We start from the raw sequence: 14,810 nt of genomic DNA, 5'->3' as shown, positions 1-14,810 counted from the left end.
TTGTGAGAAGAGACTTTTCTTTTCCATTTAGACTAGAACTGGAGAGTCTAGAATTAGAAATCTAATATCTAGATTTCTAAAATTTACTGTTTGGTACTTGTGTAGTAAGCACTTGCACTGCATTGTAGTTTAACAATGAATGTGAAAGATAATCACACTTCCAATAATCTCTTATGGAGTGTGAGTTGTTCCTGAGCAGTGACATTTACTTACATTATTTTAATACAACGGTGCACCACCACAACTCGCAGTACAGTTGTAGAGGCCGGCCTCCAGAATCCGGACACTTATCACTTACCGCAAGCCAGCAAATTTTACTGTCACAACACACACATATCACATCATTTCACATACTTGCTCAGTCGTTCACAACAGGAAAGTGCATTAGTCACTTCCAAAAATCCATCTAAAATCCTGAATTTTGCTGTCAAAAACGCAAGATTGGTGCAACTTTTCCAGAGCATGCGTGAATTAAGTCCCGCGTTAAGAATCGGGGTCGCCGAAAAAGCGCTTAAAATTGAGAAATAGGCTGTTCTGTTGCCATATTTTTTGCATATCATAAGCTCAGAGTGTGATGGTAGATATCCTTATAAACACAAAATAACAAAACTCTGTACATGCCGATGCAGTGACTAAATACAAATTTGTAAACAGGGGTTGAATGCAAGTGCCGACTCGCCAAAATTCGGACACAAACGGGCGTTGCAACGTCCCCGATGCAACCTTGCGCCAACAAGGTATGGCGCAGCACATTTTTCAGCGGCCTTGCACGCACATTGACATTGAATGCGCAGATTTTGGTGGATTATCGAGGTGGTAATTTTGGGGGATTTTGTGAAATTTCATGATGTACATACCACTACATTGTATTTATTTAACAAAATCAACACCGAGATAAAACTTAGATCTAGTAGTTTGATATATTCATGGCATTGATTATTGAAGATATAATATTGTATGTATTATGCGACTGGTCTAGTTCAAATTGTACTTATAACTATTATTAAGTTTGTTGCAGTGTTGCCAGTTGAGTTGGAGCAGCATAAACCATGTCGTTGTGACATAGGCCTTTAGACCTAGTGTTAGTGTTAGACAGAAAAATCTGTCTGATGATGTCTGTCCGGAGGAATTTTTAATCATTTTTTTTTTTTACGGCTTTCGAGCTATCCCCCGCATAGGAGGGGATTCTATGAAGCCATACGCTGTCTTCATGGAACATACAATGTATCCCCGACGACAAGATACAGACCAATCTTTCGCCAAGTTTCGGTCAACATCAATCACTGATGATGCAATGCTAAGAACAATACATGAATTGTAGCGAGTGGGGCTATACTGCAGCTCAATGGTTGATATTTTGATTAAAAAAAGAACAACAAAAACCTGCGATTACAAACAATAAGCGCTTACAGCAGCAGTGGAAAGTCGTAAAGAATGGGGAATATAACGAAGACATCTTACCGATCTTACGAAATAATAACACAAGTAGCGTGCAGAGCAGAGGAACTCGTAGGCTATCTTGCCAAATAACGTACGTCGAACGTGTGTTCACTTGTCGTGTACAAAACTTCCCGTGACGTCACTGCCGGATCCCTGAACAGTCCGACCCTAGACAGCTCGGCTCGAAGACCCTAAACAGCTCGGCTCGAATACCCAAATCCCAAATCCCTTACAACAGTATTGCTTTAAAGTTCCGGTGATGTGGTATGCAAATGTACTTTGCCTTGAGAGTTTTGGTTTTTTAAAACTCCAAAATAGTTTTATTCTATGAGAGTGTAGCCCCGAAGTGAACAGTAGGGCTTACAATTGGAGGGATCAAGACTTACAGTTTTAACCAGAAGCTCGAAATTAGGCAGAGTGCTTTTTTCCCCCCATGTATTTTGGATAAAAAAATGTAAACAAGAGAAAGGAAAAATGAGGCAAGAAGTCGTTTAGTGGATGTAATGTTGAGGGAGGATCAATACAGTCATACTGTTTTAGGTCTCCAAGAATCAGGACTCGAAAATGTCACAATTGCTTGAGCGATTTAATCACCACACAAGCATGTACTTATTGAAAAACTGAATAAGTGATGTCATTTTACAGAATATATAGTAGACCTAAGTGCTGTTGAGTGCCAGACATACCAACATTCTGGAATAGTTGAAAATGCATAATAATCCTTGGAGTTCCTCAGTTTAAGTAGTAGTCTACTGAGTTTGACCATTAAGTTGTTGATCCCAACATCCGAAATAGGGAATCGAGACTGTACTAATGAGTGTGTAAAAATATTACGCTAAACACCTGGGACTGGATAATGATTTGGGAGTTGCTTTTTATTTGTGAAACAACTTTACCCCATATCTATTTGTAAATGCCTTCTGTAACTAGAAGCTCTTGCCCTGCACTTCCACACATAGGCCTATCTTTTATGTGGACAGACAATATTCAAACAAACTTTTATTATAAAATCTTGTGAATGACAATAAAAATAGTGCATAAAATTTCATCACGAGTATTTGGTGTGGAGAAATGAATCCCGAAAATGAATTCATTATAGGAGCCTACAGTGCGGGTAAAGTCCTACTCTGAAAACCCTATTAACCCCAACACTGAAAGCCCCTTTTAAAGTCCGTTGATCAAAGAGCTTTTGGTTGTTGTTGTTGTTGTTGTTTTGTGTTTAGTGGCGTTTTCCATTCTCTTTAGAATATTTACGCCAAACACTTATCTATAAATGTCTTTTCCTTTTATCATTTTTTTTTTCAAAAAGAATATTGTAATGAGTATCCTTGGTCAGCTGTCGGTACGTCTATTTGCCTGCTTAAAATATCATATCTTCTGCCCAATCCGGCAATTGGTGCATGTTGAGTGATTAGGTTCTTTAAAAGGAAAAAGAAGATTTTAATTGCTATTCCCAGAATTATGGATGGGCTTTACGACTTAACTCTCTGTTTATATACCGCACCGAATTCAGAATTTACTTGAGCTTTCTATTTGACTATAGACAGTAATGTACTAATCTTAAATGGGTCGATGTGTCGAAGGTAGGTGGCCTACTGCTACCAACGGTTGTCCTGTATGAGGGTCGAATTAGATCGGTATCCAAAACACAGCAACGGCGCTATCGCTAAATTCGCTATTCGCTAACAAACGAACCGAAAAGTGGAAAAGGACGTTTCAAGAGGAGAAGTGAGATTAGATAAAGATGACCCACCAGGCAGCTGCTCTCCAGAGTTATAATAACGAACTTGTAAAGTGTGAGTATGCCCATGCGCACACATTCTCTATCTAAAGCCACATTTGAATCGTAGCTGTTTCGTTTGCGTTCGTGGCCGTGGTAAGCCGAGCCGAGCTCTGTTCACCGTGTGTATTTCATGGTCCCATATATTGATAATTGTGTATGTGCTGTTTGGTTGACAGGGGTAGCACACTGTCACTGTCACTGGTGCGGTGGTATTGTGGTCGTGCCCTGTAATAGGCTGTTATTGTTGTGTGTGGTCTTGAACAGCCGCAATGCTGGCAGCAGCTGGCAGAACCACGCATCTAATTTATGTTACATTGTGCAGTCATAGTTACACCTATTAAACCGCAGCAGCGACCCCATACGGACAAGGCAGCAGCTGGCAGAACCACGCATCTAATTTATATTACATTGTGCAGTCATAGTTCAGTTCGGGAAACCCACTCACAAGGGGGGCCCCTCCTTATAAGTAACCCGTCCCCCTTATAAGTAACCCCGTCCCCCTTATAAGTAACCCCCGGGGCACCCCTTATAAGGAGTCTCCACGCTTTTTTGCAATGCAACGCGAAAATGAAAGGACTGCGGCAATTCGCTTGATTATGTCCATAAAGCTTCACAAGTTTCCTAGTTACTCACGAAATTTGAGCAAAATCGGTTTGAGGCATCATATATAAAATCATGGATTTAAATGCGATGTCAAACGACCCATGCGAATGCTGAAATGTGAGCGATTACTGGCGTGAGTGTCGCCAGGCGCGGCGGCGCGGCAATGCTTGCGTGCAGACGTGGCGACTGAGTACCATACCTGCCTCAAACCGATTTTGCTCAAATTTCGTGAGTAACTAGGAAACTTGTGAAGCTTTATGGACATAATCAAGCGAATTGCCGCAGTCCTTTCATTTTCGCGTTGCATTGCAAAAAAGCGTGGAGACTATTTATAAGGGGTGCCCCGGGGGTTACTTATAAGGGGGACGGGGTTACTTATAAGGGCGACGGGTTACTTATAAGGAGGGGCCCCCCTTGTGAGTGGGTTTCCCGAACTGAGTTACACCTAACCGCAGCAGCGACCCCATACGGACAAATACGTACCGTGTTACAGCGCCCCGCGACGGGGTTAAGTTACACCGTATGATGATACAGTGCTACATTGAGAATGCATTTCGTGTAAAATTTGGATCTGTAAAATGTGTGAATAGGAGATTTGCAGGCTTTCAAGTGGCCCTACTTTTCCTACTTTTTCCTACTTTTTTACTGCTGTCCCTACTTTTCCTACTTTTTTGCTCAAAATCCTACTTTTTCCTACTTTTTCCTACTTTTTTGGTGAAAACCCCCACAAAAACAAAAAATAAAAAATGTTCAAGGCTACTTGAATAGTTGATATTCAGAAATGATGAGTAGACTCTAGTTGCAGATTCTTACTGGTGGGGAGAGCCTCTTCAGCATGAAAGAGGGATAACACACACCAATCAACCACACAACTGCTGCCAGCCTCAGCTTTTGCTTCTGTGCAGATGTGATTGATCCCACTGATATTGCAGCCTAAGACTTGGAGCAGTGCTCATCCAGCTCTCATCATTGCTCAAAATTACCAGGTAAGCTTGCCATATACTTAAAAGTAGAATTTGACATGTGACTTCCAAAGAATACAACTGAGGGAAGAAAGCTGCCTACAGCCATTAATATAAAAGTGAATTTTTCACCGCAGAAACTAGACCTGGTTGATGTCAGGATGAGTAATTCCCATGAAAGCATGAAGGGACCCAGTTCCATGAAACTTGCATATTACTGAGGCTATTTAAAATCAAAAGCACTTGGGACACGTCAGTGTGATCTTTGGGCTAGAGTTCATGAAAAGAAAATGTAAGTTGCCAAATCTGTAGAAGTATAAAACTTTGAAGACTTAAGAGGTTTAAAGGCATGATTTACTATTTGCAGATGAAACAGAAACCTAGCATTAGTGCTTTGAAATAGTTCTAAAATGTGACTTAGGGATAGAAACAACCACTGGAAAAATTTGAATCTGTATAATCGATGTCAAGTGTTTTTAAATACACAAAATGTGAACAACAGTTATAATAAAAAAAATTTCAGACTAAACCGTCTACAGTTACGGTTTATTGAGAAAAACACTGATATCTCCTTATATTTTAAACTTTTCACAAAAAAATTTTATATGGTAGGATGTTTTGTGTTACAACAGGCCTGCACATATGCATCAAATGTGATATCTTGAACATTTTTTAAATCACTGCTCCCAAAGGTACTGGACCTTTTACATGAGACATATGACTTGTGATATCTATTTGAATCATGGGAAGGTTGTACATTGTAGATACGACTGCTAGAAATCTTCCTCAATTCATCTGAAGTTAAACAGCCGAGGAAAGTTAGTTGTTGAAAAATCAGATGGACAAGAAGAAATGTTTAATTAACAGATCCCACAAATTGTAAACAGGGGGTGAGAATAACAGTAAATTACTTAGCCATTATGAAAGATAAAGACTAATAGAGCAGAAACCTCTTTATGAACAATCTTAAAACTTGATGGCTTGTATAAAACTTACAAGTATTGTTTAAGAGGTTGAATTGCATCATAGGTATTAAGACATACATTACCTCAAAGAACGTAGCAGAAAGTAGGAAATGGAGGAACTTCACGGGAAACAAAACACAAAAATAATAAGCTGAAACCATGAGATGTTGAAGCTCACTTCCTGACGACACTTGCAAACTATCAGGAATATATAGAGAGAAAAGTCATCTAGAAGCATACCTGAGAAAAATCTAAACATTCAGGAAAGAAAATGAATGCATATTCCACAAATATGAGCAAGTGTGTGAATATTTAAAGTTGAACCACCAAGAACAGTTTGTTAAGTTTAGAGGAAACAACTTGCAGAAAAATTAGAAACCGTGATGTCTTTTTATCCCACAGATCTTGCAAATTTTAGTTAAGGCTGAACATCTTTTTATTACGCAACTAGTTTGAACAAGATGTGAGATAATGGTAGAACAGAAATCTCGTAATGAAAGTGGTCAAAGTGTGATGGATCATTTGAAGTGACATATCCAAAATATTGATCCATCTGAAAGAGTCTTTGTAAAATGCGAGTCAGGGAAACTTCTTATAGAAGAAAAAAGTGAATGGATAGATGTGTATGCCAATTGTGTCAACATACAAAACAATATGTTGAAGATGAAAACTAACATAACAATGGAGAGTAACAAAATTGAAAGGGCACAAATACACTGTATTTAAGGGGGGATGGGAACTGCATGGTAAATATACAGATCTTTTAGAGTGTATTTGCTCTCAAACAGCCAAAAAAAAAAAGTTTGTTAATAGGAATTTTCTGAGAAATCAGAGAAGCTAGCAAGGACTAAAATGATAATGACAGTCACTGTATATTCATTCCCCAGATCTTGCAAAGATTAGTTTATAAGATTAACAAGCTGAAATACTGAGCCAGCAAAATATCTGGAGAATGAAAGCAGTATTCCAACCATGTAAAATTTCAAAGGCAGAAGGATATAATATTCTCAAAATATATGAAGTTTGATTTCAAGAATATTGGTATGAATAAACTTAAAAGTACCTGGAATAACTGCAAAATGGAGAATATTTCTAAAAAGATCAGACAACTGTATGTGTATTCAACAAAAGGGTCATGATGAGCTGAAAGAAAAAAAAGTTGAATGTAAAGAATTATTAACTATCTCCAGTAAATATGGCAAATATTGCAAACAGTAGAAAGTCATTGGAAAGTACAGAATGATTATTTTCTACAACTTTCTAAATTAACAAATATAAGTTGATTTAAGAATACATGAAATCTAGCATCAACAGAACACCAAAGAAAAGAAAACATTTATTTGTTATCTACAGAAAGTTATCAAAAAATAGAGTCATTTTTGCTACCTGTAGAGTCAATAAGACTACAGACAATAAGAAACAAAAAGCACACGTACATGTATGCTCCTCACATCTTGTAAAGTGGAGTCATTTGGTTTTATTACAGTCTTCTTTTACTCTACATGCAAGAATACTACATTTCCCTGATTGATACTGATCATAAAACGAAAATTGTGTTTCTAGCAGTTTTTTTTTTTGGAACACTTTTTGGTTGAATAGTGTGACTAGTGTGTAGGTGTTTCTCATAGAGTCCTCTTTTCATTTCTTAAAAACCCTGTCCATACTTTTAACTTTCAACTCCAATAACTTTAGAAAGGATGATGCTTCTGCTTTGAAAGTTGGCATTGATCACCTACAGAATGTGTTAATAAAGCATGCACAGCTTAATCTTATAATGTCTTCATTGTTGTAGCTCCTGTGGTTAACAATCTGTTATTTGTTCCATTCACTGCACAGCCAGCACGGCTTGATAAAGATTGAACACTTGAATAAATGCTATACTTCAGGAGCCCCTTTTCTCAGTTCACATTTTCCAGAGTGTGTGCTTTCATTCCAATATTAGGATAGGTTAAGAGAGTCCATTTGAATCGGGTTATTCATTATTTTTCATCTTTGAGTTTGCTTTTTCAGAATATGCTCTTAATTAAAAATCCATGTTTGGCAACTTTTTGATGGTGTTGCGATGCAGGGTCACATATATGGTAGGTGTTCATGTCAATCACAAAATTATGTCTTTTCTATGCAAGTATTGTTATAAGTGTTCAAGATTCATATTGACTACAGTTGAACATGCATTTGTGCTTGTTTCCTGACATTGTTCTAACGAATGTCTGCCTTTGTTGTATTTTTCAGGCTCTCCAAAGGAGCAAAAGTGAGGCTGAGGCAGCAGGGTTGTGAGTACAAATTAAGATTTACATGTAACATCAAGAGTTCTGGTGAGTATCAACGAAAACTACTCCCAAAAGCCTGCACATGTCCTGATTCAGTCCTACTTTTTTTCTTTAATGCCCTACTTTTTCCCTCTCATGTCCTACTTTTTCCTACTTTTTTAGAGATTTTGTTCCTACTTTATTCCTACTTTTTTACATTATCCCGCTTGAAAGCCTGGATTTGTCTAATTTAAATTTACATTTTGATTTAGAACTAACTGTTGGACCTAGACACTATAGAAGAGTAAAACCACCAGTTTTCGGACACTTATTAAGCTTTTCTGCAATATTTGTTCAACTCAAATAATACATACATACATACAAAATTATATCTGTAACAGTGTTCCGGTATGTATGTCAAACTACTTTTTCTCATTATTGATTTTGTTAAATACATCATAAAATTTCACAAAATCCCCAAATATTATCACATTGATGATTCCCCAGAATTCGGACACGCGCTATATGCGCGTTCAATGTCAATTCGCATACAAGGCCGCTAAAAAATGAGCGCATACCATACCTTGCTGCCGCAAGGTTGCAGCAGGGACATTGCAGCGCCCGTTCGTGTCCGAATTCTGGTGACCCGGCGCTTGCATTCAGCCCCTGTCCAGGTAGATGGTCTACATTCATTCACTGCATTGGCATGTACAGAGATTTTGTTTTCTTTTGTGTTTTTGAGGATACCATCACACTCTGAGCTGGGATATAAAGCTAAGAATCTCGCAACAGAATGGCATAATTTTTCAATTTTTAGCGCTTTTTCAGCAACCTTAATTCTTAACATGGGACCTGATTCGCACGCACTTTGGAACAGTTGCGCCGATTCTGTGTTTTTGACGGCGAAATATGGGATTTTAGATGGATTTTTGGAGGTGACTCGAGGCACTTTCCTGTGGTGAGTGAGTGTGCCAGTATGTGAAACAGTGTGATATGTTTGTGTTGTGACAGTAGAATTTGCTGGCTTGTGATAAGTGATAAGTGTCTGGATTCTGGAGGCCGGCCGAAAACTGGGGGTCTTACTCTAATTAGATCCTACTTTTCCCTTGTTTACTTCTGTAATCTGAAATTGAGAACTAGAAAATTGCAGAGCATATGTGACCGTGCACCTCAAAACGAACATAAAGTCGCACACACTTATTTTGCGTGAGGACTGAAAATAAGTGAAATGGGTCAACCTTGCCGTACTTGACTTTTTCATATTTTCTGAAAGAGCGGGTCTTCTTTTACATTATGCAACATTTGGTATCATAAAACGGGCAGGAAAGTGTGTTTTTTAGCAGTTTATCTCGAACATTTTTGGTAGAATAGTGTGATTAGGTGTGTCTTTAGAATCCCTTTTTCATTTCTGAAAAACCTTGTCCACACTCTTCACTTTCAACTCTAATAACTTTTGAAAGGATAGTGCTACTGCTTTGAAAGTTGGCATTAATTATAGACAGAATGTGTTAATGAGGTCTGCGTAATTTCAATTTAATCTGATAATCCCTTCATTGTTGTTACTCTGGTGGTTTACTTCCTGTTTTTTGTCCCATTCATCGCACAGCCAGCACGGTTTGGTAGAGATTAAGCGCTTGAATAGACACTGCACTTCAGAGCCTCTTTTCTCAGTTCACACTTTTCCTGAGTTTGTGCTTTCTTTCCAATATTTAGATAGGTTAGTAGAGTCCATTTGATTTGAGTTATACATCATTTTAAAGCTTAAAGTCTGCTCTTTCAGAATATGGTCTTAACTAAAAATTCATGTCTGGCGACTTTTTGTTTGTTTTGTTGTGCAGGGTCACATATGGAGTCCTGATTATGCGAATGACAAAGTTAAGATGTGAAAATGCCCACCAAGTCTTGGGACAGACTAACAGTTAGAGTAAACAACTCTGTTTGCGGCAGGGTGCCTACTGTATTTCTGGCGGGGCACTTTCATTCATCAACAAAAGAGCTAATAAACATCATGTGTGCTTAGTCCCACTTTAGAACACAAGCAGGAGTTTAATACTCGCAAGTGTTATGGGAAGTGACACCTTATTGGGCCTTTTCATCAATGAATGAAGCAGCCCCTGCTGCAAAATAGGCACCCTGTACAAAGTCTGCTGCAAACAGGGTATTTACTCTAGGTCTATTTCTTACAATGTAGGAAAAATTTGCTTTGGAAAGAGTTCCATACCCCAACTATGCTAACCTACATTGTAGGAGTAGGCCTACTCTGAAGTTCACAGTAACCTAGGACACTGAGGTCAATGTCATCCTAACCCTAAATCTAAACTCTCCTAATCCTAAAGCCACCTAAATTTAATCATATCACTAGTGGGGGGGGGGGGGGGGGGGTACATGTGGAACTCTTGCCTTTGCTTTTCTCTCAATCTTACTAAATAGTGCACTTTTCTTGTGGCGCTGCAGTTGGTTATTGCAGCTTGTGAAATCTGCCACTAATTTTCAAAAGATTTTTTTTATTGATGGGTCCAGTAGTACTACATAGTAGATTTACTTTCCAAGAAAAGTCAGAGACTTGGATTTGACAGGTTTCCTGAGAAATCCCTCTGGGCATTACACCAATCACAATTCCACACCAATTCATTCCCCTCTTACCATGCCTCAGGTATTGAGGAGCTGTGTGTGAAGCGGGACGACCTCCACAAGCAGATCAAACAAGAGGAGGAAGAGAAGAACAAGATCCAGAATGACGTCCGCATACTGACCGAGAAGTTGGCCAAGGTCAACGAGAGCCTTGCCAAGAAGATCGCCACGAGGAATGAGTACGACAAGACCATCAGCGAAACCGAGGCTGCCTACATGAAGGTGTGTAATGGCTGTCATGGTTCTCTATTGAATGATAGTGATACCATGACATTGGATTCATCCAGTCTTAGTTTTATATACACTGTAGAGGCAGGGGTGGCACAGAATATACATGTATAAATGCCATATTTATGAGCTGAACATTACCAATTTTTCACTCTTTTATCTTGAACTTTTTCTTCACTCTATTCATTTTCTTTCTTTCCTCCTCTTCTTCCTTTTTCTACACTTCACTTCTTCTTCTGCCCGCTTTACAATTACAAGCCACTCACTGTCTGTGTTTTGTTTTTGTACATGTCTGCTGAGTCTAACCTGTTTGATGATTGTTGCCAACTTAAAGGGTTTGCTGTTACATTTCACACTGTCTGTCCTAGGGAGACCCCTTTGAAGCATTGCTTTTGCTTTTACTGATGTTGTGATTTTGATTACTGTAATTGTTCATGTTATTATTTTTGATATCACAATAAATATTATCACTAGTGATGTAGCCATCATTAAGATTGCTTCTATTATCAAAATTGTGTTCATCTACAATATTGTACATGTTTCAGATTACTGAGAGAATTGTTATATCATTGTATCGTATGTTTCTTGTTAAACTCTGTGCTCGTGTTACTATATCATGTACAGTAATAACAACTCCGTATGCCACACAACATTACCCAAATCAGAATTTTTTGATCTGGAATAAATGCTGATATAGTCATAGATTAGTGCAACTCTTTGCTCACTAGTGCTGATAGGTCATGAAGCAATGACTTCAACATCTGATCTGTATGAAGTAAAACAATATAACAAAGTTAACAAGGAAAATAGTGGTAATGTTCAATATGCACAATAAACTTGACATACATGTAATGACATAAGCTCAGGGTTTAACAAGGAACATACATGTACATAATTACAGTGATATGGCAGTTCACTATTGAATTGTGATTTTGATTTCCGTTACTGCTCATGTTATCATATCACCATTATCATTATTATTTTTTTTAAATGTCACTCTGAATATCATGTGAATATCATCATCTTTGCTGTAGTCATCATTATTATCAGGACTGCTGGTATGAAAATAATGATCATCTGTAATACGTTGTTCATGTTTCAGATCATCGAGAGCTCCCATTCCCTCCTCAACGTCCTTCAGAAAGAGGCGGCAGTCCTGAAGGACAAAGGAGTGCCGGGATTCACCAACGTGTCGTCCACAACATGATTGGATCCTTTGCATCAAGACCTCATCTATCTTTCTACTGTATGTGCTTGTGTATATATGAATATAGGCTGTTCATACTTTGTTGTAGATACTGAATAAAGTGTACATTTTATACAAAATTTTATTGATTAATGTGTGGATATCGTCTGTCTAAGCAGCTTCATGTGTGCCTTGATTTCATAAGTCCCATATTATGATAAAGTGCATTGAAAAATTCATCATGAGCAGCAAGACATGCAGTGTATTCTGTCATTCAAGCCCAGTGTTGAGATACTTTTTTGAGTATGGAAATTAGAATTATGGAAAGTGGGAACCCCCCCCCCCCAAAAAAAAAAAAAAAAAAAGAACATCAGTTAAGGAATTTATATCCTGTAATAATAAAGTAGCCACCATTTTTTCATAAAATGGTAAAACTCTTGAAAGATTATCAAACTTCAATGTCAACAAGGTTCCTCCAGTAATTTTGTAGAGTATGAATACTTTTTTTTTTTTCAGTTTCTAAAAAAAGTAATGAGATGATTTTGACAGCAGGTCACAAATATTATTTTAAAAGGATAATGTACCTCTTGGGTGGATGTTACATGGTGTTAAGAGTATCAAAACATTGGCAATAGATATCCAACCAATGATACAGTATTATCAGTATGATCAATCATCAATGATAATCGATGATTGAAAATGCTTCATTAATGGATCCAACCTGAAGAGTAGCCCCAGAGCACAGTACAGTGTTTGTCATGATTACCTGATTGATATTGCATGCATAATCCTCCACAATTGTTTTCTATAGAAAACATTCTTGGGTGCAAATCTTCTTCAAAGAAGTACAGATAAACTCCATATTTTTAGTTTTGTTTTCTTTTTTCTTTTTATTTTCTTTTGTTCATACAGCTACTGAAAGTGTCTAAGCAAGTGAATCTATGTTACAGTGACAAGACAGCTACAACTATTTTGCATTCCTATGTGACATTCTTTGTGATCATTACTGGCCTTCAAATTGTAATTTGTAATACTGAGCTGATTTCTCTCAATTTGTTGCCAGTAGTTGTGATTTGAGGGCTTAATTCACAAGATTTCTAATATGGTTATCCAATAATCAGGTGATTAGAGTATGGCATTTGTGACCTTCCCCCCCCCCCCTCCTTATTCTTACTTTCCATTGTCCGAGGCCTTTATGCAACCACCGTTGTTTTCTTGCAAGTGTGTTTGCGTGATATATATCGTTTGATTGTCCAGTAGTTGTGCATTAATTACAGGGAACCTTGTTATAGGGAGCTGCTTGGAACCATGGAAATTTCCTGGCTATGTCTTGTAATTCGTTATATTAGGGATAAAAACAAAAACAATATTAACCCATTGAGGACGGGCTGATTTTGCTATAAGACGCATTTCCCAAAGACACCTGCCCGAGTATTCCTGGGACTCGTCGTCAACAAGTTAGAGAAATAGGACCTGCAAAAATACCTCGTTTTGTCAATCATCTTGCAATATCTGACCTCCTTTTAACGAGGTTCTGTCTTCTGGACCACAGTATTGCATTAAAATCTTGTCGTCCTTGTGGGGTATGCTTGTGTATTGCTGTCAAAGTGACATTTCTCATCCATTTGCACCTTGAATGCTTCTCTGTTTGCACGCCAGAGTACAGCTGTACATGATATCTGTCAGAATTTTTAATCATATTCAGGAATGCAGTATACTGGATAAAATTGTAAATGGTTTGAATTCAATCCAGCAAACACTGTGTGCACTTATATTGAAAATTGATACCTAAATCAAGTTTGCCATGTTATTGTTATTGTACAAAGATGCTCATATGAGAAGTACATGCATTGATCTCTGGTGAAATAAATTTATGAAATTTTGATGATATACGGTACACTGTTTATCCATGTTTGCTGTATACAACAAAACTACATGTATGATACCACATGGATGAAGACAAACATTTACTTTGTAAGTGTAGAAATGGCTATTTTTTGCATAACGAATTTTTCGCACTCAGCTGGGTATAATGAATTTTGCATGTTTATAATTCTGCATAACCAAAATATTAAATAGTGTTTATAACACACACAAAAATAACTGAATGCGTTTATTTTCACGCTAGTTTCTGGTTGCACGAAATGCATTAAAATTTCCACACCACGAAAATGTCCACTTTTACTGTATAACCAGAGTGTGTTTCATATATATATATATATATATATATATATATATATATACATGTATATATGTATATATATATAAATAAATAGTTAAATGAATAAATAAATGAATATATGTATATACATATATATATATATATATATATATATATATATATATATATATATATATATATATATATATATATATATACATGTATATATGTACATATATATAAATAGTTAAAAGAATAAATAAATGAATATATGTATATATATATATATATATATATATATATATATATATATACATACATGTATATATATATATACAAACATGTTGAGATTTCACGTATTGGCTCCACAAAGAAATGAAGAAACAAACTGGTAATGCATTTTTGGCCAATAAAGCATGAGCTTATTCGACTCAAATTTTTGGCATCCTACACCTTCTTCCGGAGTCTTGTTGAGTCGAATAAACTCATGCTTTATTGGCCAAAAATGCACTACTAGTTTGTTTCTTCAAATATATATATATATATATACATATACATATATGTATATATATGTGTGTGTGTGTATATATGTATGAATATAT

General features: G+C 37.0%; 1 protein-coding gene across 1 annotated transcript; it reads left to right on the top strand.

The window, feature by feature from the left end:
- The first annotated feature begins 3,121 nt into the window (after positions 1-3,121).
- Positions 3,122-12,330, top strand: LOC139712932 (microtubule nucleation factor SSNA1-like). Its single transcript, XM_071624716.1, has 3 exons — positions 3,122-3,236; positions 10,656-10,855; positions 11,964-12,330. Exons 1-3 carry the CDS (start codon positions 3,185-3,187, stop codon positions 12,066-12,068), a joined length of 357 nt encoding a protein of 118 aa, XP_071480817.1. The 5' UTR covers positions 3,122-3,184; the 3' UTR covers positions 12,069-12,330.
- The last annotated feature ends 2,480 nt before the right edge of the window (positions 12,331-14,810 follow it).

This window comes from Diadema antillarum, unplaced genomic scaffold (genome assembly GCF_040938485.1).
Source record: "Diadema antillarum isolate AM-2024a unplaced genomic scaffold, OU_Dant_1.0 scf00000042, whole genome shotgun sequence".
Lineage (NCBI taxonomy): Eukaryota > Metazoa > Echinodermata > Echinoidea > Diadematoida > Diadematidae > Diadema > Diadema antillarum.
The sequence above is the reverse complement of the archived record's forward strand: the minus strand, read 5'-3'. Positions and strand labels throughout refer to the sequence as shown.